Consider the following 27500-nt stretch of genomic DNA (forward strand, 5'->3'; position numbering starts at 1 on the left):
AAAATTCAGTGTTTTTGTTTGTAGCATGTTTGAATATACAGATGATTTCAGGTGATTAAAAGTTATAAAATCAACTTTAAATGTGATATTGTTGAGTTTTTTGTTATAATCTACTTAAGATTATTTTACTATACAGTAAATTAATCAAACTGTAGCATTAAACTTTTGATAAGTGAATATTGAGTGACATAAATATACATTTCTATATTGGGCATAAAGATATATTGATTTTATTAGAAGTATACACAAAAAGTTCAGCTGTTCATTAGCCCCACTATCCAATGTCTATAATTGATAGTCAAAACAGTAAGTTTAAGCGGGTGCTATGAAGTCTTGCTTATTTTTGTTATTTTTTTTTAATGTTGGAATTTCTTAGACAAGTAAACAAGATCTTACTGAAGTTTAAAATGTGAATATATTATTAAAAGTAATGTTGGTCCTGGTAAGATTATTTTTAAGCTATAGGATGCTATAGTTTGGAATGTTTTGGCATTTTGTTGGGAAATTTATACAGGAGGACATTTTTACTTATAATTGCTTTAAGTTAATGTAAGTTACTATATTTTAAAATAATTTTATAAACATGAGTGTCCTTGTCACTTGAAAATTATTTTAAAATTATGTAAAGCTAAACTTCTTTTCAAAGGTGTTTTTAATGTAGAATAGAATAGAAGATTGCATGAAATCACACAAAAAGAACTCAACGTAGTGTTTTCAGCCTAATAAAAATGTTGTAAAAATACTTGTAAGCTTGAAAATCACACTAGCTATTCTTGTTTCAAATTCTGTTTAATATATTGTTCTGTATGATTTTATAATAAACAGATTACTCCTTGAACAGGAATTAAGAATAAAGCTGCCAGGAAGGGGTTTTGTTGTCAGAGTAGTTCCCGCCTCATGTTTTGTAAGAGATTTCATGGTCCCATTGTAAAGAGTAGATGATTTAAAACGTGTTCCCAAGATAAACTTTCCCATTGTCATTAATGAGGATGGATAATACTGAGTGACAAGTGCATTAGGAATGACACAGAAAGAGCTGTTAGATTTGTCAGAGCGTATCACTTCAGGCATTGACACTTGAGGACATTCTTTTTGTGGATATTTGGCTGGGGGGAGTCTGGTTTAAAGATACTAAAGTATGTGTTTGCCAATAGGATAATGTATTTTACAATTTATAAATATATACTTTTCAATGTTTAGAAAATATTTGGAAAGTTATTTAGATTAGGTTCTTCCATATTTTAAGTTCATGCTTTTGTTATATCCTGATTTCTTCCTGAGAAACTGATCAAACTGTAAGACCATTTGAATATTAAAATAGTACCATAAAACTAAGTTCTTCTTTTAAAAAGTCTTATTTCTGGAAATATCTAGCTGAAGGAAGATACTAAACATTATATAAATTTTTAAAAAATACTTTGCTATCTTACTCCTGCATCTAAAAGGGTACTGCTTACTCTGCATCACCTTGAGAATAAAGGTTTTGAAATAAGAAAATACATTAGTTTATATTGTCTGTCTGAAAATACATTAAGAAACATGTTTTAAACATTAATCAATAATGTATGACTGTTCTGGTATTTAAAGTATTTCCAAACTGTTGTATGCATCTCAATTTCGATTTTGAACATGCAATTGGTCACTTTTTCGCCTTGATTCATCTTTCATGCTGCCAACCAAATTTTGTCTCTGTATACCTTTTTGACACTAATAATGACTGAGTCTCTGTTCATTTGAGTTCAAGATTTCCCAAGCGGCAGTTTGGAGCTGGGATAAACTATCTATCATGATTGCATACCACTAATCTGTCTCAACCAAACCACCCTATGACTGAAATTATACTTGACAGTTTACCTCTTCTTGATGAGCCTGAGGTGAACATAGCTACAGACCATTCCTGGGAGGACATAGCAACTACTCCATATGCTAGAGAGGATCCTTTTATTTGTGACACAAGACTTAAACTATGCCTGAAGGGAGCGCACGCGCGTGCTCTCTCGCGCGCTCTCTCTCTCTCTTTAATATTTTTAATCTTCAGGAGTATTACCCCTGTACTATAAAACTTTTTTTTTCACACAAATGTGTTTGGTAAATACTTTCTGCCATTACAAGTACTTCCTATAGGTTAGCTTCACTATGTGGTTAACTATAAAGTCATTTTTCAAAATATCTATGCTTTCTAAAATATTCTATTATTGATATGCTACAATCATCAAATATCAGATTTCTATTAGTATTTGATTCTTAGCAGAATTTACCAGTTCTTGAAACATCTCAGTAAATGTTTAATTAGTCTTCTCTCTTCCTTTTTTTTGAGACACAGTCTTATTCTGTCACCCAGGCTGGAGTGCAATGGTGAAATCATAGCTCACTGCAACCTCAACCTCCCGGGCGCAATTGAATTGGTCCTCCCGTCTTAGCCTCCCAACTAGCTGGGATTACAGGCATGTACCACCATGCCCAGCTAATTTTTCTATTTTTGTAGAGACAGGGTTTCACCATATTGCCTGGGCTCAAGCAGTCCATTTGCCTAGGCCTCTCAAAGTGCTGGGATTACAGGTGCGAGCCAATGCACCCAGCCTAATTCTCTCATTTTAACATAAAATATTTTTCACAATAAGTTTCAAATTCTTTTTTTTTTTTTTTTTTTTTTGAGACCGAGTTGCATGAGGCTAGAGTACAGTGATACAATCTAGGATTACTGCAACCTCTGCCTCTGGGTTCAAGTGATTTCATGCCTCAGCCTCCCAAATAGCTGGTATTACAGGAGTGGGCCACCACACCTGGCTAATTTTTATGTTTTTAGTAGAGACAGCATTTTGCCATGTTGACCAGACTTCTGACCTCAGGTGATACTCCCATATCAGCCTCCCAAAGTACTGGGATTACAGGCATGATCCACAGCACCTAGCCTTCAAATTCTTTGAAGATTTTTAAAAATAGATTTGAAGAGAATAATAGATTGAACACTATAGCAGAAAACATTTTAATTGTTTTGATAAAGATTCCTTATGTAGACTCAATTACCATTTTTACTATCACTGTGTAAAGTCTAGAGAAAAATGGCTACCTAAGAAAATGAACTTATTTACTGCCTTACGTCTTTTTGTATGAAAATGACTTTCTTTTGGAATTAGGAAATACGAACATTTTGAGATGATGGACAAAGAGTGATTAAAGGACTTACTAATGCCCTGAAAAAAGAGAAATCTGAAGTAATTTTCAAAAATGTATAAATATGTGGAGGATTTAATAGTAAGGCTAGTTTTTACAACCAACATGAAGGACCAAGTGAACAATGGACAAATTGGAAAAGGAAAGATTGAGGTTATTTAAACAAAGACATTTGAATATTAAAGTGCTTTTTCACAGACCACATATAGATAAGTTTATTATAAAATGGAATCTATTTTCATCTCTCCCGGACCATTGAAATGTGATCCTACCTGAAGATCTTTAGATGGCCTGAAAAGGTTGGTCCATAGAGTCTCTTATATCATCAGAGTGAGCACTTAGTAAGTTTATCTTTCATTATTCATTACTTTTAATTAAAGTTTATAATTCCCTTGGAAAGATTCCTTTTAGTATAGGGAGTATTTTTTTATAATGTTATGAAGCAGTAGTATAATCACTAATGTATTTTACACAAAAGTTTTTCTAAAGCACCTAATGTAAACTAACCATCAACTTTATTTTGGAAATTTTTGTAAATTAGTCTGCTGACATCACAGAAGTGATTACTTAGCATAGTGAGTGAAACATTATATTTTTGGATGTAATATTTATTTTTACAATATTTATAATACTTAATATTTATAATTATATTTATAATACTTAATCTGCATTAATTTATTTTTTGCATTATTTGTATTTTAACTAATAGCTACCAGTGAGCCATGTAAGATTTCAATAACACCATCTAAAATAAGTATCCTAAAGACAACTGTCTAAATTTATGTAATTCCACATTTTAAAAACTTTAACTGTAAATCTTCTGCCAGTGAACTGCATAACATAATCTGGTGACATGTATTTCTGAATAAGAGGGAGTACTGTGAAAGTAACTTAGTAAACTGTTTGTATATATTCTTTATACCAAAAGCAGCTAAATGAAAAAAGTCTAACTTATACACTAACTCATGCTGTGCAAACTGAATTTTGTGCTAAATTTTAGCTTAGGAAGTAAAATCTATTATTTATTGATCTTATCATACTGTTACTTCTCCCATCTAATTATATGATCATTAAGTGTACTTTTTTTTATTATAGGATGCATTTGCATCATTTTTAAAATAAAATTGCTCCCATTTTTCCCACAAGCATTTGTTTTCTAATCAGAAGAGTTCATATAACATTGCTTTATAGTAAATATTCAAAAACTTTTAAATGGTAATTATTGAATAGAGAAGATCCAAAAAGTAATTGCTTCATTTGGAAAGCAGAATTTATTTTCAACTTAGGAAACAAGCAAATTAAAATGATGTTTTATATAATATTTAAATAATTATGCTTTTTGGTTTTGGTTTTAATATAAGCTTCTTTTCAACCCTCTTTTTAATATACATACATGCCTAAGCATGGTACATTACGAATCGTACTTTTTTAATTAACAAAAAATTAGAACAGTCATGCCTTTTAGTAAGTTATATAAAATTATGCTGAAAAATACCTTAATACCATCATATAAGGCAAAATTATTGTATTCCTCAGACTACTTTTTTACTCCAGTCCCGTGTTTTTTTAATTAAAAAAACACTATTTTTAATAAAATGATAGGTGGCAGCATTGACGTCACTTGTTTGTTTCATACATCACAAAGGAATAATTATTTTCCATTAATATGCTGTAATTCTTTTTTTTTTTTTTTTTTCCCAAGAGACAAGGGCTTGCTATATTGCCCAGGCTGCACTCAAGATTCTGGGCTCAAGCAATCCTCGTGCCTCAGCCTCCTGAGTAGCTGAAACTATAGGTATTCACCACCACACCCAGCTGTGATTTTTTTCTTTGCTTTAGATATCAGAATGAAATAATTTCCTTTGGTATCGTGTGTGTGTGTGTGTGTGAACCCTATAGAGAGAAAAATAAGAAATCGGTCAGATTTTTAATTTCCTGACCTAGGATGAAACTATATAATACATATACTAGGTCAGTTGAACTTATAAGGACTAATTATGTGAGGGTGAGATCAACCATAGATATCTATTAACTAATTCAGTAAATATTTATGAAGGTATTTTAGGTGAATTCTTAATGTAGTCCAGTGCTTTGTATTAAAATACATATCCTTAATATCTGGCCTCTGGCTACTTCTCCAGCCTCACCTCTTGTCTCAAACTTCCACTTGTAGCTTGCCTCTCACTTGCAGTCTCCTCAGTGACCCATTCTTCTGTCACTTCCACATCTTTTATAAATGCCAAAAATGCTCTTCCCTTTTCTGCAATAGATCAATCTTGCTCTTCATGTAGTCTTTCACTTAGACATCACTTACTGAAAATGATTTTTCCGATTCTTCAAGAGTAGGTTAGGTAGCCTACCTCTGTGCTCCCAGAATAACTAATAAATTACTGTAGCACCTACAACATTATTTTAATTTTCTGTTTCCTTGATGTCTGTCTTCACCATACTGTAAACTAGTGGCAGAAACTGTCTTTTTATTCCTCATTGATTCATCCATAGCAGCTTACACAGGATTTAGCACATAATAGATATTTAATAAACATAGTGGAATGAGTGAAAAATGAATGTTTAACTCTGCTAATTACCTGACTGCATGTTTAATTAGCTCTGTATATGGTTCTAGGTTGTCTGTTCTATGGAAAAGGATATTAGTTATCAGTTCTCAAAACCCAAACTAAACTGTTTAGATTTTCCCTAATTATCAAACTATGTATTATCTTTAAGGATTTATACTTTCTACTTGAGATTCACCTCCATATCAACCTGGAATTGTTTTTAAAAATACTTTAACACTTAACTCAGTCTTTCCTTCTTAGTGAAGATCTTGCCAACTCCTTCACTCCACTCATCCTTCCCTGCCAATATACTGACTTTTCCTTCTAAATATTTGGCATATGCAAAACTCAACTTTTTAATGATGAGTTTGTTATTTGATGCATTAAAACCCTATTAAATAATTTGGATTCAAATTTAAACACATTTTTTAGTCAGCCTATATTATCTCTTCCTCTTGCCTCTGTAGACATATGGTAGTGATTCAGTGTGTATACCTATCAAGATGACTAATAAGGGCCAAACCAACTGAGCATTTAAAATGTACCCTTCAAATAGAGGGGAGGTGCCAAGTTGATAACATCTTGATAACATTGGATAGTAATATCCCATGGGCTTACATGTTCATTGTTCCTAGTCAATTGACATTTATATCTATTATCACTTGACTGAAACATAATTATTTTATGATAATTTGAATCATTGTTTAAAATTCAGTTTGGGAAGTGTTTTGTTCCTGCCATCTTTTACCATTCCTTTAGAAGATTTGCAGCCACTCTGCTATTTAGGAAAGATGGTTTCTCCTTCTAACTGTTACATAGTAAATGTCATTGTTTTTCAAATAGGAGACTCCTTCTTACTGTAAAAGTAATAATCTTATGCTAGGGACATCCAAGATGAGGACAAAAATGTCACATTGTGATTCTGTCTTCATAACACTCCACAATAATACAAAGTGAAAAATTCAAGCAAAGGGAGCCCTTTGCTTTTTCCAGTATCAAAAGTCATGTTTCTCATATTTTTTCTCTAACTTGGGTTTTAAAGTAACCATTTTTATATTATTTACAAAAGTAGAAAAAGAAGTTAAAGGTAAGGTCTTAAAGAAACCTCCTATTTTTCGGATATCTTGCTCATCTTTGAGTCTGTGAATAATGGATCTGAACATATAATTATATCTTAAAAATTTATTTATAGCATATTTTCCCCAAATTAGTCTTTTTCACAAAGTTATTTTTTTCCTAACCAAGATATGGGAATTAGTTTCTACTTTTTATTTACTGTTAGCTATTTTAGTAGAGATCTATTGCCTTAATCTATATGTAATGTAATGTGTTTATCATTTAGGAAACATAAAACAAAAGATGGGTTAGTAAATTTGTGCAATGCTATAGTTACATCTTTCATCCGAATAATTATATAAAAGTAAATAAAGGTAAAGCTAAGATAATACCTAATTTAGGATGTCTTTCAACTGTCTAGTGCTTATAATTAAAAATTTCAGATAGAAACTAAAGGCCCTAATTTACTTTCAAATCAGCCCAAACCATAAAATAGTTTATTTGCTTACACATTTATACACTGAATCACAACTATCCACTTAGAAGTTTTTGGACCAAAAAAAATTGTTAAGTTGTTAATGTGTCTTTACACTAAAGCATGAAACTTAAAAGATGGATTTTGTAGCTCATTTGACATGCAAGCTTGAGAGCAAAAATCATTTAACTAGCCTGGTGCCATTAGAAAGTATTTAACGTTTGTGGGCCAGGCGCGGTGGCTCAAGCCTGTAATCCCAGCACTTTGGGAGGCCGAGGGGGGTGGATCACGAGGTCAAGAGATCGAGAACATCCCGGTCAACATGGTGAAACCCCGTCTCTACTAAAAATACAAAAAATTAGCTGGGCATGGTGGCGCGTGCCTGTAATCCCAGCTACTCGGGAGGCTGAGGCAGGAGAATTGACTGAACCCGGGAGGTGGAGGTTGCAGTGAGCCGAGATCGTGCCATTGCCCTCCAGCCTGGGTAACAAGAGCGAAACTCCGTCTCAAAAAAAAGAAAAAGAAAAAAGAAAGTATTTAAAGTTAGCAAAGGGAAGTATATGTTTATTTCATATTACTTAAACCATTGAAAGAAAATACACATTATCAGTCATTAGAAGTAAACATCATACATTATACATAATCTCAGAGATTTAAGATAGTATAGATAAATAGCTTACTAAATTGAGACATAGATTTTGTGTCTTTATAAACAAGATATTTTTCCACTTCCTACTTCTTTCCAGTTTGATTAAAAGGCATACAACAAAAAGCCTCACCTAGCCTAGCATCTAATAGCCCTCATAGACACATGAATATTTAGATGTAGACCACTAAACACAGATACCAAAACTGTATCCTCACAACAACCTTTCTAATGGCACATTGACATCCCTGGTGAGTAATGGCTGCAGCATCTCAAGATAGAAAAGAAGCAGCAAGACTTATTTGCCAAGTGACTGTGAAAAGCACTTTGCATGCCTGACTCTGCTACAGTCAGAATTCTGTGAACCTCTAAAGTAGCCATGTGACTTAAGGTTTAGCTGCTAGCAGCTAAAATAGGTCATCAAGCTCCAGGTCTGTTACAGTATTACAGTTCTCTCATTCCCACCAAGAACTTTGTTGTAAGCAGGAACTGGATTTTAGCTGCTTAGTGTTCATTTTTGTTTTTCTAGGGGAAACTTAGAAGGTAGATGAAGGGACTGGGGCAGCAAGGCTGTTGACTAAATAGTCTACTCTTCAATCCTGATTTCTAATAGGGATAGGAAAACTTCTGGATACCCCCAGTAAGGACACTCCTGGCTTTTACCAGCTTACCATCTGCACCCAGTTTTAAGTGATTTATGACAATGGAGCCAGCATGACTACACTCTATACCGATTATTACATGATTCAATAAATGTCTTCTCTGTTGCAGAAGTTTGTAAGAACTGTTCAAATTGTTTTGTTTATTGAAGTTACACCAATTATTACTTTTTTAAAAAATGGAGCAGTCATTTAGAACTTAGAAGTCTTTTGTTATGAGGAGATTTTGTTATCCTAGCATTTCGTAAGGATGATGTTTATTCCAGTGCTGTGAAAAACCTATATAACTTTTTAGATATGATTTTTATTGATCATATGTGAATTGAAAGATAATTCAAGCCAAACATGGTAGCTCACACCTGTAATCCTAGCACTTTGGCAGGCTACGGCATGAGTGGATGACCTGAGCCCAAGAATTTGAGACCAGTCTGAGCAACATGGCAAGACCCCATCTTTACAAAAAATACAAAAATTAGCTGGAAATTGTGGTGGGCACCTATAGTCCTAACTACTCAGGAGGCTGAGGTAGGAGGATCACCTGAGCCCAGGAGGTTGAGGCTATGGTAAGCCATGATTGTGCCACTGCACTCCAGCCTGAGTGACAGAGTGAGACCCTGTCTCAAAATAAAAAATAATAAAATAAGTAATTTTTTTAAAAAATTTATAATTCAGTAAAACAGTTATCACATGCACAGTTCACCCAAATGACTTTCATATAAGTTGATGATATTCTAAGTTTAAGTATGGAAATTTAAAACCTGGAAATTAATAAAACTATAAATGTATGACAGTGGTTTTTGGGTTTTGGTGGTTGGTTGGTTTGTTTGTTTGGAGGTAGAGTCTCCCTCTGTTTCCCAAGCTGGAGGGCAGTGGCGTGATCTTGGCTCACTGCAACCTCTGCCTCCTGGGTTCAAGTGATTCTCCAGTCTCAGGCTCCCAAGTAGCTGGGACAATGGGTGTGCGCCACTGCATCTGGGTAATTTTTGTATTTTTAGTAGAGATGGGGTTTTGCCATGTCAGCCAGGCTGGTCTCAAACTCCTGACCTCAGATGATCCACACGCTTCAACCTCCCAAAGTGTTGAGATTACAGGCATGAAGCACTGGTGGGTTTTGTTTTTGTTTTTGTTTTGAAACGGTTTCTTACTCTGTCACCCAGGCTGCAGTAGTCTCATTATCAGTTATCCATCATAAATTCCACATTTTTAATTGTCATATCTATATGCTATAGATATGAATTATTTAAAAGAAAACACCGTTAATCCATGTTTAAACATGCTAAATATGTTTGGAATTTGTTCTATACAATATGACGTACTAGTATTTACTTAATTTTTTTGATATCTGATGAAATACTAGATAGCTCATGGTTACTCTCTTTAACGGAAATAGAGCAGTATTTCTTAGAGGTTCTATTCATTATAATAAAACATTCATTCAGAGTATTTCCCAAATTATAGAGCTGCTTGTTTATTAAGATATAACTGATTATTTCAGATTGCCTTGGTCCACAAGAAATGTATTATATGTCCATAAAAACAAACCACATTATGACCTTTGGAGGTATCCTGCATGGAGAATACCATTAGCACTTCCTAGTCTGTTTATAGCATTTGAGAAATTAGGGTCATTAGTATTGTTTTCTTTTTTTTTTTTAAGATAGGTTTTCACCATGTTGGTCAGGCTGGTCTTGAACCCCCGACCTCAGGTGATCCGCCCACCTTGGCCTCCAAAGTGCTTGGATTACAGGCGTGAGCCACTGCTCCCGGCAGTGGTATTGTTTTCTATTTGAAGTGAACAATAGGACAAAATCTATGGAATCTCTTGAATTTTTTTTAATAAAGCATCTAATAAAATATTATTTTGTAAACCTCTGAGAAATTTTAAACATTGTAAGCATTATAGAAAATTTTATTTAATAAAGGATTCACAACAAAACATTACAGACGCAATTTTTGCTAACAAAATATGGAAAAGATTGCTCCCAAGTTGGTGTGTTTAATTGCTTGCATGCTCTTGGCAACTTCATAGGAAAACCTTTAAGTGTGATGTTACTAGTCATCACCATGTCTTCAGTTGTTAAATAACAGGTAGAAAATAAGGAAACATGTATTTTCATCTAATTTGAATAGAAGTCTCTAGTATAAGTATATTTAGAAAGCTGTGCCAAAACAGTAGGAAAAGGAAAATCTCATTTATAAAACTTAAAAGAGTTACCATTTTAGCTTGACCTGTCAACCATTTCTCTTCATTTTACCAGTTGTACATTTTAGGATTGGGAGTAAATGGAGATAAAACCTTCTTTCCTACAACACTGCAGTCTTCATGTAAGGCCTCTTTGAAAAATGCCAGGGCATGGCTTTTCTCTCAAACCTGAAGGTACTGATAAAGTTAAACTTACTCAAGAACATGAATTTTGAGAGGATTTACATTTAAGAACTGAATTAACAGTCTGTCCATATTAGTAAAACAAAACTGAGTGTTACCTCTTTACAGAATAGCAGTAACAATGTCTTCATTAATTCAGGTTTCTAGTACCTAGTTAAAAAAAAAAAGCACTTGGATTGTAAAGTGTGCTTATGTTTGTATACAATGTAGCAGTAACAAAGCTTTGGAAATTATGGAAGCTAAATGCTTGGTTACCGCTGTAACCCTTTTTTTTCTATTTTATTGCTAATACTACAAAAAGGCAGTTATTTCTCCATCTGGTTTCCTTAGCATATACATTATTAGCACGTAGGAAAAATCATCACTTTCAGAAGTGAAAAGTTAAGGGCAGGACAGGGAAGAGATTGTGACAGATCGAATGGGCAGAATTGTTGTCCCCAAGAGAAGGAGTGTAATATGACAATTAATACATTTCGTCTTTTTTTTTTTTTTTTTGGGGGGAGGGGAGGAAGGCAGGAAGGAAGGGAATAAGGACGGTAGGGAGGAAGGAAGGGAGGAAGCGGGGAGGGAGGGAGGGAGAGAGGGAAGGGAAGAAAGGAAATCAAGCAATGAGAGAGACATTGCCGACCTGGATCTAGAGGTTTACAAGTTGATTTCTTTTTTTTTTGAGAGAAGGAAAGAAAAAAAAAATAAGTAAAGGAGAGGAAGAAAGAGGAAGAGAAAGAGGGAGAGTAAATGGAAATATTGCTTTATTTTGAAAAAAATTGGGTATTAATAATGGCCAATCAATGTTTCATTTAAACTAATGGGTAGGTATAATGTGGTATTGACAAGAATGTATATTTTATGTATTTGAAGTGGAGAGCTCTATAAATATTTATTAAGTTTACTTGTTCCGGATCTGAGTTCGAGTCCTTGATATCCTTATTAATTTTCTGTCTCATTGAATCTAAGTCTCCTATCTGGGTGTTAGGATCGTTAGCTCTTGTTGTTGCATTGATCCTTTTACCACTATATCTTTGTTGCTTTAAAATCTATTTTATCCGATACAAGAATTGCAACTCCTGCTTTTTATTTATTTATTATTTATTTTTGCTCTCCATTTGGTTGGTAAATCTTTCTCCATCCCTTTGTTTTGAGTCTTTGTGTATCCTTGCATGTGAAACAGGTCTGGATGTAACATGCCGTTGGGTTTTGGCTGTGTCTTTTCATTGGGAATTCAGTCAATTTAAATTTAGGGTTACTACCATTTGATGTTGACTGGCTGTTTTATCCATTTGTTGGTGTAAATTCTTCTTTATGTTGGTGCTCTTTACTTTTTGGTGTATTTTTAGAAAGGCTAATACTGGTTGTTTCTTTCTGTGTGTAATGCTTCTTTCAGAAGCTCTTGTAAAGCAGGCCTGGTGGTAATAAAATCTCTGAGTTCTTGCTTGTTCATAAAAGATTTTATTTTTCCTTCAGTTGTGAAGCTTAGTTTGGCTGGATATGAAATTCTGGGCTGAAGGTTCTGTTCTTTGAGGATGTTGAATATTGGCCCCCACTCTCTTCTGGCCTGTAGAGTTTCTGCCGAGAGATCTGCTGTAAGTCTGATAGGCTTGCCTTTGTGGGTAATCTGACCTTTCTCTCTGGCTGCCCTTAGTATCCTCTCCTTCATTTCAACCCTTGTGAATCTAACGATTATGTGCCTTGGGGTTGCTCTTCTTGAGGAATATCTTTGTGGTGTTCTCTGTATTACCTGGGGTTGAATGTTGACCTGCTTTGCTAGTTCAGGAAAATTTTCCTGAATAATATCCTGAAGGGTATTTTCCAGCTTGGATTCATTCTCTCCGTCGCATTCAGGTACACCTATCAAACGTAAATTTGGTCTTTTCACATAGTCCCACATTTCTTGGAGACTTTGCTCATTCCTTTTTATCCTTTTTTCTCTCATCTTTTCTTCACGTTTTATTTCATTAAGTTGGACTTTGACCTCTGATATCCCTTCTTCTACTTGAACAATTTGAGTGTTTAAACCTGTGCATACTTCTCGGAGTTCCTGTATTGTATTCTTCAGTTCCATTAATTCACTCATACTCCTCTCTAAGTTGTCTATTCTCAATAGGATTTCATCAAACCTTTTTTCAAAGTTCCTAGTTTCTTTACGTTGGGCTACAACATGTTCTTTTAACTCACCGAAGTTTGTTGTTATCCATTCCTTGAAGAGTGATTCTGTCATCAGGAGGCGCTCGTTCTCCATCAAGCCTTGTTCCATTGTTGATGTGGAACTGTGATCATCTTTAGAGGGAGAGGCGTTCTGACTTTGAGTATTCTCAGCTTTTTTACGCTGGTTTCTTCCCATCATTGTAAATTTATCCTCCTGTCGTCTTTGAAATTACCAACTTTCAGATTAGGTCTCTTGAGTGGACGTCCAGGTTGTTAGTTCCCAGGGCCAGAGCAGCAGCGTTAAAACTGATGGTGCTTTTCTGCCCAGGATTCTCCTGTCGGGCTTCCTTCTTGTTTCCTTAGTAGGCGACTCTGCCTTCCCGGGGCTCCAAACCTTGGTCAGAAGGGGAACCGGTCCCGTTTACTCTGCGCCGAGCGCTGCCGCGTCGAGGTGCCTACGGAACCGCTGCGCCGACCACGAGAGTCGTGCTGGCGACTCGTGTGTTTCCACCACTGGGGGATCTTCTGCTCCGTGAGCGACCAGACTTTGTCTGAAAGTGTGGCGTCCTCTAGTTCTCCGCGCCTTCCCTGAGAGCTGCAATCCCGGGATGTTAGCGATTGGCCATCTTGGATTGTTCCTTTCCATTTCATCTTTTTAAAAATATATTAAGCGTGTACAGTACTAAAGTGATGTAGGCACTGTAGGAAATGCAAATGCTATGTATGGTTGCTTTTCTCACTTAACCTCTTAGAGACTTATACTGTGGAAGTTATGAAAGAAGTCCCTTCCCTCTAAAAACTGGTTATACAAACTTTTTCAGGTGTTTATAGGAAGACTTTTATAGAAGAAAACAATTACTATTCACCCAACATTCTTTCTGACAGAAAGTCTTGTGGGCTTTGCTTTAAAATATATTCATAATTTAAACAGTTTTACCACCTCAAATGATACCACTCAGTCCAAGCCTCCTAACTAGATTTCTTCTTTTAACCCTGACCTCCTTCAGTCTGTTCTCATACAGTAGCAAAGAGGATGATCCTTTTAAAACATGAGACGAATCATGTCATTTCACTGCTCAGAACTCTCTGTTGATTATTCATCTCACTCAAATCCTTAAGTGGCCACCAAGACCCTATGTGACCTGGTTGATCTCATTTGTTATTCCTCTCCCACCATTTGCTCCATTTTAGCCACACTGGCCTCCTTGCTTGCACATACTGAGCCTCCGGGCCTTTGCTGAGTGTTTCCTTTGCCTGAAATGTTATTCTTTCTGATCTTTTCGTAGCTATCTTCCTCAGTGCTTTCAAATATTTGTTAATATGTCACCTTCTTAATGAGGGTTTCCTTACTATCCTTTTCCAAGTAGCAATCTACCCCCATTCTGCCATTCCCAATCACTCTTAATCTGCTTCATGTTTTCCCGTAGCACTCACTACCTTCTAATACGCTGTATAATTTTCATATCTGTTATGTTCACTTTCCATCTTCCTGTACTAGGATGTAGGTTTCACAAGAACAAGGATTTTCGTTCATTCTGTTCTCTTTAGAATAGTGTCTTAAACATGATAAGGTGTTCAAAAAAGTGAGTTTGTATGTCTCAGTTTCTCTCAAATTGCTTCCTCTCTTCTTCCCTATCTAAATTATATACAAGAACAAATGAGCTTGGAAGCTTATACTAGTTGAAATAATATTAATTATTGCTATTATTTAGTAGGTACTAAGTGTTAGACACTGTATAGGTACTTTGTTGGTATTATCTCATTTAATCCCCACAGCTAGTTCTCAGAGTCAGATAAAGAGGCTTAGAGAGGTTAAGTCATTGGTGCGAAGTCATATATCAAATGAATGGCTAAGCTCCAATTCAAGCCTTTAAGAGACTCCAAAGGCCAAGCCCTCTTTGTAGCTTTTGGGTTATGGTCAAGTTTAGCAAGTTTATTCAATATCAGTATTTTTATTGATGTGTAAATCATTTTTTAAAACCATGTACTTCCTCACACATATTTTGATATAAAATTTCCTATTATAAGTTTAAATAGTGACTAAGGGTGTAATTTCTGACCTATTAAATATATGATTTAATATATTTTCATCCAAACCAAGAAGTAGCTGGGACCACAGATACACACCAATTGAGTCATTCAATTAGTAGAAAAGGTTTATGATATATTCTAATTGGCAATCATTGTCAGATTGATGAGTACAAAGTCCTACTTCATTTTTAAATTGTAATTAAACTGTTTCTAGGAGAATCTCCTCACTTTCTGTTGTTGTGAGGGTGTCCCATGGTCATTATGAAACGAAATGCAAGCCCCTTTAGTTCATCTGTTTGTCAGTTATGGAACTATCCCTTAGGACCAATGCACCACACTCTAAGATCCAGGGTGGGTGAGAGCTATGCCTTCTTTTACCAAGTTCAATTAAATGGAAAAGGAGAACTTACAAACAGTAGTATGTTTTCAAGTAGATTAATTTTAGAAGAGAATAACTATGGAAACTAAGGATCTCAAAATTGAATTCTTTTGAAACTGCCCATGGCCACATAGTGTTGAAAAGTGTAAAACCCAAAGGGCATGCATTTTTTCAGTTTTAAGATCTCTGCTTTATGCTATGTAGTACATTGAAATGTAGAAAATACTCCAAGTTTTTTCACGGTTATATTAGTTTACTAAAAATGTCTACTTGCATTATAATCTGCAAAAATAGGTCTTTAGGTTATGCCAATGTGACTTAAGAAAAAAAAACAAGAATGGAATGAAATACTGGACACTGATGTAAACTGATTAATTGATTTTTTAAAGCATTTTTAAAAGGCTTACAGAAAAATTGAAAGGAAAATTTAGAGTTCCCATATACCCATCCACTCATTCCTCAGTTTCCTCTATTATTAACATCTTGCCTTAGTGTGGAATATTTGTTACAATTGGTGAGCCAGTATTGATACATTATTATTGACTAAAGTCCATACTTTACACTAAGAGTCACTCTGTTTTGACATTCTTTGGGTCTTGACAAATGTATAATGACATGTATTCCCATCACAGTATCATATGGAATCATGAAACTATCCTACAAATCCCCTGTTCTCTACCTGTTCATCCTTCTCTCCCTCCCCAGTGCCTGACAACTGTTGATCTTTTTACTGTTTTAAAAAACAATTTTTGCCTTTTTCACAATGCTATATAATTACATAGTTTGTAGCTTCTTCATACTGGCTTTTTTCCCTTAGCAATATGCATTTAAGGCCAAGTACAGTGACTCATGCCTGTAATCCCAGCACTTTGGGAGGCTAAGGTAGGAGGATGGATTAAGGAGTTTGATACCAACTTGGACCATAAAATGAGACTCCTGTCTCTACCAAGAAATGTTTTAAATTATCTAGGTGTGATGGTGTGTATCTGTGGTCCCAGCTACTCGCAAGACTGAAGTGAGAGGATCACTTGAGCCTGAAAGTTTGAGGTTGCAGAGGTCACACACCACTGCACTCCAGCCTAGGTGATATATCAAGACCCTGTCTCAAAAAAAAAAAGATTAATTTTTATTTGTTGCATACATATATGTATATATATGCATGTGTGTGTATATATGTGTATATATATGCATTTAAGATTCTTCCCTGTCTTTCTGTGGCTTAATTCATATCTTTTAGTGCTAAATAATATTTCATTGTGTGGGTGTACCATAGTTTCTTTATTCATTCACTTACTGAAGAACATCTTGGTTGCTTCCAAGTTTCAGCAATTATGAATAAAGCTACTGGTATAAACATCCATATTCAGGTTTTTGTGTGGACATAAATTTTCAACGTATTGGGTAAAGATCAAGGAGTGTGACTGATAGATTATATAAAAGCATGTTTCGTTTTGTATGAAATTGCCAAACTGACTTCCACAGTAGCTGTACCATTTTATATTCCCACCAGCAATGAATGAGAGTTCCTGTTGCTCCACATCCTTCCCACAGTTGGTGTTATCAGTGTTTTGGATTTTAGCCATTTTTCTAAAATGTAGAAAATAAGAGTAGCACCTCATTATTGTTTTAATTTGCAATTTTCTGGACATGTGATATGGAATATCTTTTTACGTTTATCTGCCATCCGTCTTCTTTGGTGGGTTGTCAATGCACATCTTCTGCCCATTTTTAAATTAAGTTGGTTTTTCTGTTGTTGGATTTTAAAAGTTCTTTGTATATTTTATATACCATTTGTTTGTTGACTATATTCTTGTGACCATATCAAATCCAGTTGACTATATTCATGTGAACCATTGACCTATTTGTCTGTTCCATCACCAGTACCACATGTCTTGATTATGGTACCTTTATATTAAATCTTAAAGTCAGGCAGTATATTACTTTGCTAGTGCAACCACAACATATACCACAGACTTGCTGACTTAAACAATACAAATTTTATTTTCTTACAGTTCTGGAGGTCAAAAGTCGAAGATCAATATATTAGCAGGGTTAATTTCTTCTGAGGCCTCTCTGCTTGGCTTGTAGATGACTGTTTCTCCCTTTGTTTTTCCTTTGTTATCTGAGTTTAAATTTCTTTTTCTCATAAGGACACCAGTCATATTGGATTAGGGCACACCCTAAAGATGTCATTTTAACTTACTTCCTTCTTAGAGACCTTATACCCAAATATGGTTACATTATGAGATACTTTACCTAAGATCTTTAGCATATGAATTTTGGAGAGACACAATTCAGCCCATAACAGATAATTTCAGTCCTGCAACTTTGTTCTTCAGTATCATGTTGGCTATTATGGGTCTTTTACCTTTCCATATAAACTTCAGAGTCAGTTTGCCAATATCCATAAAATAACTTGCTTGGATTTTTATTTGGATTACTTTGAATTTATAGATCAAGTTGGAAAGAACTGAAATCTTGACAGTATTGAGTCTTTCGTTCCTAAGGCTGGGTCTCCCTGGAGTTTTGTACTCTCTAATGTCCATCCTGAGCTTCCAACAGGTTGTCTTTTACAGTTTAGATTTTCCAATTCTTCTGGTACTGGTTCCTGGGGAGATTTTTTCTCTCAGGCTGGGATAAGTTGTGATTCTCTGTATCCGCCTGTCATCTCTACACTTGTAGATGGCAGTGGTTTTCCCTGTGACCTCAATTCTCTGATGGAGCTAAGATTTGTTGATTTTTCAGTTTGTTCAGTTTTTTACTTGTGGAGACATGAATGGCAACTTCCAAGCTCATTGAATCCAGAAGTCTCTGGTATACTTTTTATTATTGCAATATTATCATGAAGAAAATTAAGCACTTACTGGTTCTTTACTACACAGAAGGAATTGAGTTAGATATAATACACCTTGAAACTGGCAAGAATTCCATTTTGCTAAAATGATATTTATGAAAATATTTCTGCACTTGCATCATTAGTTTTTGAAGCATATTTACTCTAGAGCATTGGTTTGCAAAATACTGGGGCCCTAGTGGTTCCACAGAAGATCCTCTGGAATTGCTGGTTGAGTTTGGGATGGGGGTTGTGGAGGGATATAAGCAAGAAGGAAGTAAAGGGCAAGGAAAACACTAAGTTCACTGAAGGGCAAGGAAAACACTTAACCTTGCTTGAATCAGAGCACGTGTTTTTTTTTGTTTCATACGTATCATTTGAAGTAACTGACAATTAAAATATGTTTAAATCCACTGCCTTTTAGTGTTAAGAGAATGTTTTATGTAATAGAGAAGGTTGTATTTAATCTTCTAAAGTTGTATTCAGTAGACTGCACAGTAGATGAACCTACATCTTGAAAAGTTTCTTGGCAGAGGTTAGTAATAAAATTGTTAAAGAACTCTAAGGTATACTCATTTTATTTAATGTAAAGTGATAATACTTTACAATACAGAGTTGAAATAAAACTCTGTTAGGGACTGTAAAAACTCAATTTAAAATATAAATAATTCATTCTGAGGAGCTCAGGTGTTTCCAAATTGAGTATTTTTGAGGTATCAATTAGCTGATATATCAAAAAAGATAAAGTATGATTATTACCTTTATTAATCTGAGGTTTTCATGATGAAACGTATAAATGTCAGTATGTTCTGACTCATTAATAACAGTTGAAATTAGCTAACTTAGTGACTTATTTTTGTAACAATTCACACTCACATATTTAGATTTTTTTTTTTAATCTGACTTTTTATTATGAGGGGAAATAAGGATAGGTCTGAAGATTTCAGGCTTTCCTCCTTCTGAAATATATATTCAAGCTGAGAAAAGAAAAACATTTTAAATTCATCTAGCAGTCATATATAATTAGGCTTGATTCTACATTGTGAGTGGGGTTTCTGGAAGGGCAGCAAAAACAGGGTTTGATTTGTTAGGTGCACAAACTTTGCATCATACCATATAGAATTGTTTGTAAACACACATACTGCAGTAAAGTATGCTTAGTCTAAATCAGTTCAGAAAATTAGACACCTGCTATGTATAAAGGTAATAAGTAAATCACCATTTCTCCACCAGAAAAGTGAATACAATAATTAGATAGATGTGCAAAAATCAATACAGGGCAAAATATCCTAAGTGTAATAAAGAAGCATAAAATGCTATGAGACTGAAGGAGAGAGATGTTATATCTATTTGAAGGCAAATTAGAAGCAGATTGAAAGGGAAAGTAACATTTTTTGATGATCTGGAAGAACATGGACAGAAGATACATCAGTGAGGAAATGGTTACAGTGCATGTAAAAGAAAACTGATAGGCGCTTGAACAAATAGGCCTTTATATTTCAAACAGAACAAGTCTAAAGGTAAGCAGACACTGATGTTGATTTTGTGCTTCTATAATGTCAGCGTCCCATCCAACTGTGCAACAGTTTCAGCAGAGATATTGACAAATCTAAGATTTAAATGAAGAGCTGTACTTGATACTGTACTTGATGTTTGCCAGGATCTGAATGGTGAAAGAGAAGGAAGAATCATAGATTACTCAAGGCTGTAAAATTAGTGGCCCTTTAGTAAAACTCGTAGGTGCTTATTTACATGTTTGCCTTCCTCACTAGCTGCTATTGTTAGAAAGGTGCTGAAGCAGTAAGTCTGGTAATACTACTTTGGTCACATTTCCAGGATGCTCAATATCTTTGCCCCCTGCTGAGATCTCATATACATATTGAGAGCTGACCTCAAATCTCACCTACTTCCTGAGCCTAGCCTGACAGTTCCATTACAAATTGATGTTTTTTGTATTTGTAAAGTTAGCAACTTGGCATTCGTTGTTCAGTTCTCTCATTTTTGTACATTTTGTACCATACTGTATTAGCTCAAACTAAGTATAAGAGATAGTACCATGTGCCAGGCCTTTTGTGAGGATGCAAATATGTATTAACACAACTCCTGCCCATGAAGAGCTCATAGTCTAGTAGAAAAAACTGACATATAGGCCGGGTGCCGTGGCTCAAGCCTGTAATCCCAGCACTTTGGGAGGCCGAGGCGGGTGGATCACGAGGTCAAGAGATCCAGACCATCCTGGTCAATATGGTGAAACCCCGTCTCTACTAAAAATACAAAAAATTAGCTGGGCATGGTGGTGCGTACCTGTAATCCCAGCTACTCAGGAGGCTGAGGCGGGAGATTGGCTGAACCCAGGAGGCGGAGCTTGCAGTGAGCCGAGATCGCGCCATTGCACTCCAGCCTGGGTAACAAGAGCGAAACTCCGTCTCAAAAAAAAAAAAAGAAAAAGAAAAAACTGACATATAAACAACTATAATCGAAATTATACTGTTGAAATTTCAAATTGGCAAATTGAGTGTATTATTTTGAATTTTACTCTAGGACAGATGAAACAGGCTCAAAGTCTTCTAAATTTTGTGAAACACCAATGAAATTTTCCTTTGTGAACATTTAAATCCATCATAATTTCTGCAAGTTCCAAGATCATGGGCATTTTAAAATTAATGTTCTAGACGAATTAAAATTATTTTATGTTCTATTAAGGTAATTTGCCAAACATCTATTTGAGAACCTTCTATGTAGGGGGTGCTAGAGATACAAAAATAAGACATTGTTTCTATTTTAAAGAATTCACAATTTAATAATAAAGAGATTTCTTCCATCTGTACTATAGGATAAATCCAATTAGCTAGATACAAATTTCCAAAATTGCTAAGAAGTAGGAAAGATAACTTGGTAGATACCATGTAAATGATTATTAAATGAATGAACAATAGGAATTGTAGACTCGAAGGGAAGGAAAAAAAATTACTGAATGAACTTTTTCAGTCCTCCTTTGATATCAACATGGTTTTGATTATCACAGTGATTGTCAGTAATATTTAATGAATGAGGCTAGGGTATTCTGGCATTCGACAGTGCTCTGCAAAGTCCTACCCAGTGAAGAACTGCTACATCCTGCACGACTTTGAAAGTCTGACTAAAGCTACTACAAACATAAATTGGTGTGTCACTTCTTCCACAGTTTATGTTTATAACCAATGCAGTCCCTATGAAAATCCCAGCATAAATTTTGTAAAATAAAAAAATGCAAAGGACCAAAAAGATAATCTTTATTTATTTTTAAACAGTATCTTTCTTTCCAGGCTGGAGTGCAATGGATTGGTCTTGGCTCCCTGCAACCTTTACCTCAGGATTCAAGTGATTCTCCTGCCTCAGCCTCTCAAGTAGTGAAATTATAGATGTGCACCACCACCCTGGCTAATTTTTGTATTTGTAGTAGAGATGGGGTTTCACCATGTTGACCAGGCTGGTCTTGATCTCCTGACCTCAAGTGATCCGCCCATCTCGGCCTCCCAAAGTGCTGGGATTAAAGGCATGAACCACAGTACCCGGCCCCCAAAAATAATCTTTACACATGGCAAAGCTGGAGGACTACCCTATATCAAGATTTATGGTATTGACACAGGACAGATCACTGTAACCAAATAGCACAGAAAAGAGTCCAGAAACAGATCCACAGATATATGAGCACCTGTGACTTACTCCAGAAATAACACTGTAGTAAGGGGGAGGATGTGCTTTTCAATAAATAGTACTCAGTCAACAGGTATCCATATGATCCATATGAAAAACAAAAGTAAATCTTGACCCCTTCTTCACATCATAAACAAAAAGCAATTCCAGATGGACTGTAATCTGATATGAAAGACAAAACAATAGACTTGTAGAAAGAAGCACAGGACACTATCTTCACAGGGAGTGTCTGGAAGGGAGCTGAGGGCACTTCCAAGGGGTTACTGATATTCCTGATTTTTATCTTACTAAACAAATTATAAGATAATTTCAATATATGTACCTATGCAAGCATACATTGGTACTTTAAGACATAATGCTGAAAAGCTGTTACAAGAAGTTATGCAGAAAGAAAGGATCATAATAGCAAAGGAAGTTTAATTGACAAAAGATACCTAAAATTACTGAATAATTTACCCAACCTGTATATTATTTTTCCTCTGTATTTCCAGTTACAAATTAATTGAGATGGGGTTCAATGCAACAGTGCAATTACTTAGAGAACAGTGTAGTAAATTACAAATTTGTAACAGAAGAATTGAAACTCAACAGATTTGGATCCAAACTTTAATAAATTAGTGAAGACCTATGAAATGTGAGACTTCAATGAACTTTATTAATAAAGTATATTTTTAAAAATATTTCTTCCCTATTGTTAAATGATTATAGCACATTAATACTTTAATGAGTTAAAGTTATATGTTGATATTGTCTTTTCAAGGGGTCACCACACAACAGCTCTGTAATCTCTTATAATACAGTTTTCTTTTCTAAGCTTCCACTAGGCTTTATGACTTAGTCAAAATGAAAGCCAAGCTCACCTGTGAAAAATATATACATTTTATATGTTAGTAATCTATTATTTATCTTGCCATGTTAGCCCTAATACAATTAAGGTAATTGCCTTCTTTCTCTAATCAATACAGTCAATACCAAGAAAGTCTAGTCTGTTAATCCTGATGCTAATTTTTTTTTGAGGCCGAGTCTCGCTCTGTCGCCAGGTTCAGTGGCGTGATCTTGGCTCACTGCAGCCTCGGTCTCCCAGGTTCAAGCAATTCTGCCTCAGCGTCCAGAGTAGCTGGAACTACAGGCACGCACTGCCACACCCAGCTAATTTTTGTATTTTTAGTAGAGACAGGGTTTCACCGTTTTGGCCAGGATGGTCTCCATCTTGACCTTGTGATCCACCCACCTCAGCCTCCCAAAGTGTTGGAATTATAGGCATGAGCCACTGTGCCCGGCCTCTGAAGACTTCAGATTAAACATGGATAAAAGAGGGAAGCCCTCCAAGAGAGGCAGATCATGATGTGATTTTTGTCTAACAATTTTGGATTCTCTCCCATGAGTAATGGGGAGCCATTAAAGTATTTTATGCACAGATTACCAATCAAATTTGTGTTTTAGAAATATCACTCTGGGTTTGGTGCAGTGGCTCACAAGTGTAATCCCAGCATTTGGGGAGGCCATGACAGGCAGATCACTTGAGCCCAGGAGTTCAAGATCAGTCTGGGCAACATGGTGAAGGCCCATCTCTACAAAAAAATTAGCTGGGCATGGTAATGCACACCTGTGGTCCCAGCTACTTGGGAGGCTGAGGTCGGAGGATCACTTGAGTCTGGGAGGTGGAGGTTGCAGTGAGCGGATATCACACCATTGCACTCCTTGCCTGGGCAACAAAGTGAGACCCTGCCTCAAAAAAAAATCACTCTGGCAGGAGTATGAAAAGAGATTGGAGCAGGGTGGAGTTGGTGACAAGACTAGAGGCCAAGAGTTCAGTTTAAAAAGTGTTGCAGAAGCCAGGTGATCATCATCAGCACTATCACCATCATTATAATGATTAAAAATGAGATAAAAATCAACAGAACTTAGCTATTTAGTAAGAGAAAAGGAGTAGTCTAAACTGGCTCCCAGATATCTGATTTGAGTGATTAGATGGGGTTGGTGTCTTTCATTAAAATAGGCACCACAGGAAAAGGTGCAGTTTCGGACATGCAGAATAGGACATATAGGTATATATAACATTTAAACATTTGGATGTATGAATTTGTTCCAGGGAGATACATGATTCAGAGATGTAAATTTGGGAATCATATAGCTGGTAGTTGAAGACATTAGAATATGTAATAGCAAAAATGTTTAGATTCAGAAGAGAAGAAGGCAGAAGATTCATGTGGAGTGGTCTCAAGGAAATTGAGGGAAGAGAGAATTTTGAGGGAATAATGAATGATGTCAAATGCACTGAGCAATGAATAGAAAGTCAGCAATTGACTCATAGTTAGAGAAGTCTATAACATTTTGCAATATGAGGCTTATAGGTTACCATTGACCAAGAAGTATAGGACCCAAAATCTTAATTACATGTAGTTGATTAAAGAGTGAATGGCTTTTGCAATTTCTTTGAAAGTATAAAAAATGAATGGGAGTTAAGGAAATAGAGACAGCAAGTATCAATTCTCTGTTCCAGATTCTTGAGAATGTAAGAAAGGAGAAGGAAAGAATAATAGAGGTGGGTGCAGGATAGATAATTTTTCTATTCTTTTGCTTTTCTCCTTGTTCCTTGATTAAAATGTTGCTTTTGATTGCATTTTCACGAGTTAATGTTAAACTTTGTGTTTCTCTATAATTAATCATTCTATAATACTTGCGTTAATGGCATAAGTTTAAAAAATCAGGGTTACCCCAAACCAAATTAAGTATAAATACGAAATTGTGTGATTTCCATGAATGCACAGGATTAAAAAATATTTCTGACAGAAATATGTAAAATCACGACTGAATAAAAGGAAGACGTTGACAGTGTGTTGGATAAATGTGAGATATTTTAACAAATGATTTTTAAATGAGGCCATCTGTTAAAGCTTGCTGATGTTCTGAGTCTGGAGCAAGAGGTTATTTATGTTTTCACGCAAATCAGGCTTTAACAAAAATACTTTGGAAAAAACAGATGCCTTAGAGAAATTCATTATTCCTAAAATAATTACAACCTTCTAAATGTTAACATCCCTTTCTACAAAGAATGATGTTATGCTAATGCTGTTCATATATATGAATATGAAATTATTGTATCATTTGCTGTAATGCAAGGGAATGGTTTCTCCCTATCCTCACCTCCATCCTCACCCCTGGGAGATACATACCTGCTTACCATGACCAATTTTCTACTATTTAGCTAAAAATAATTGACCTTTGAAAGTCATAACCCAAGTAGTTGGATTTCAACTAAAATCTAAAGATAAACCTAATCTTTCAGGCATTCTTTCCTCCCACCCTTTTGATCTTTTTGACCCCCACTAAGTCTTACCAAGTATATTGGAGTAGAGGAAATTTCACAATAGAATACAGTACTATGTCATGTTTCATTAATGTCAAACATTTCATGTAGTAAATAGAACAGGAAGGTACCACTTTGTATAATATTTAAAATCTATACAGGGCAGTGCTAGGCAGAGTATACGCTCAAGAAATATAGAATTAGTAATATTATATTAGAAAATGAACTTCCAATATTGCTATTATTTTACTAATATGCATAGTCACTGACCTGTGAAGAGTAAACAGTATATAGAAGTGCCTAGAGATAGGAAACTATGAAAGTCCCTAACTTCTACATACATATTAGATTAATTTGAGCCTACATAAAAGGAGAACAAATTCACGAGGGTTAGAGGGGGGAAATGAGGGGACTTCCTGGTTGTAGCTTTTATCATTGGGAGGTAAATTAGATCTAGACTAATATATTTGGTTTCTGTAATTTATGGGAATTTGTTAATTTTGTCATTGAGTTGAATGCTGAACAAAATTCCTATGGCATATAAGCACCTTGCACAGGGTTTGCTTTAATGCCTTGAGAAGCTTTTAGTATACTGATTAAAGTATAATTAATTGTTAATTGGTATCTTCTCCTGTGAGAGTGCCTTTAGCGTGAATAGGTTCATCTTTACTTTGAAAACAATAGCAAGCTGGGTACAGTGGCTCTCACCTACTGAATGGTGAGAGGATCACTTGAGGCCAGGAGTGGAAGACCAATCTGGGCAATATAGCAAGACCTCGATTCTACAAAAAATTTTTAAAACTAGCCAGGTATGGTGGTGAATGCCTGTAGTCCCATCTACTCAGAAGGCTGAAGCAGGAGGAACACTTGAGCACAGGAGTTCATGGGTCAGCAGTGAGGTTTGATTGTGCCACTGCACTTCATCCTGGGCAACAAAATGAGAACCTGTTCCAAAAAGAGCAAAAGAGAGAGAGAGGGAAAGGGAGGGAGAAATGGCTAGCAAACTGAGTGGATGTAGTGTGTTTCTTCTTCCCAGCTGCAATCTGGGTTGATGCATTTGTCCAAATGGAGGGTGGAGAAAGACTGGAGAATTACATTATGTGGAAGCCTCTAAATAGGAAGTCTGTGGCCACTGATTTCCCAGCTTACGTTCTGTGTATTCTATAAAGTAGTATGGCATAGTGATTTAGAATGAGGCTCTGTAGTTCAACAACCTGTATTTGAAACTTGACTCAACCATTTATTGGTCGTGTGAGCTCAGCAAATAATGTCCTTCTGCTTCAGTTTTCTCATCTATTAAATGGAGACAATAATAGCATCTTTCTCATCGGATTATTGTGGCGGTGGTAGTAGTGGTGGTTTTTCACACAGGCAAAGAAGCATTGCTCTGCTAATGGAAACCTGGAAAAGTGCTTATTAGCAGACAATAACTCTGTTCTTCACCATCCTCCATATACCAGGGAAATATTCATGGTCCCTGTGAGATGGACCAAAAATAATATTACTCTAAGGAAGTAAGGAAAAGAAAATAACATGTGTTTCATATGCGTTATCTCATTTAATCCTTAAAATAATTCCTTCAGAATAAATATATTAGTTGATTTTTTTCATGTGAAAGACCTGAGGCTCAAGAGAGTGCCTACACAAGATCAAATGTCTGCTGAATACCAAAGCCAAGATTCAGTCAGAGGTGTAGCTGACTCAAAAGCCCATCTGTTCCACCTCATTCTACTAGCTAAATTGCCAACATTTGTGGCATAGCTGTATTCCTCCTTTTCTAGATGTGGCAAATTAAAAGAAACCTGTGCTACAATCCAATCCATCTGCCTCCCCTTCCTTCAGGTGAGAGGGAGCACGCACAGTAGAATCTCAAGTAATGTTTGATGACTGACCAAATACTCTTTCTTTTTCTTAAAATGAAAATATATATTTTATATCTGTATTGTTGTAATGGATTATTTGTACAAAATATGAGTTTTTTCTATAGCTTTGTGGAAAGTAAAATTCGAACTTCATATGTGAGACACAGTTATTCCAATTTAATCTTTATCCTCTTACACCGAATTTACAAAGTCTGAGTTAATAAAAAAGCATAATTCTGTTAGCTTCCTACTCTCATTTTATTTTTATCTTTCTTATTTCTTTAAAAAAAAAT

General features: G+C 35.4%; 1 protein-coding gene across 9 annotated transcripts in view; it reads left to right on the forward strand.

Annotated features, from left to right (window-relative positions):
- The window catches only part of ELP4 (elongator acetyltransferase complex subunit 4), a 274144-nt gene that overhangs the window by 152897 nt on the left and 93747 nt on the right, over positions 1–27500 (forward strand). Inside the window, exon 10 of one of the 9 annotated variants that reach the window (XM_035264250.3) lies at positions 8523–9040. The exons of the other annotated variants lie outside the window; for them this stretch is intronic. Within the exon in view, the coding sequence (XP_035120141.1) occupies positions 8523–8528 (6 nt within the window). The 3' untranslated portion in view covers positions 8529–9040. Of the gene's footprint in view, positions 1–8522; positions 9041–27500 lie in introns of those variants that run through there. 9 annotated transcript variants of the gene reach the window in all.

Source organism: Callithrix jacchus, chromosome 10 (genome assembly GCF_049354715.1).
Source record: "Callithrix jacchus isolate 240 chromosome 10, calJac240_pri, whole genome shotgun sequence".
NCBI lineage: Eukaryota > Metazoa > Chordata > Mammalia > Primates > Cebidae > Callithrix > Callithrix jacchus.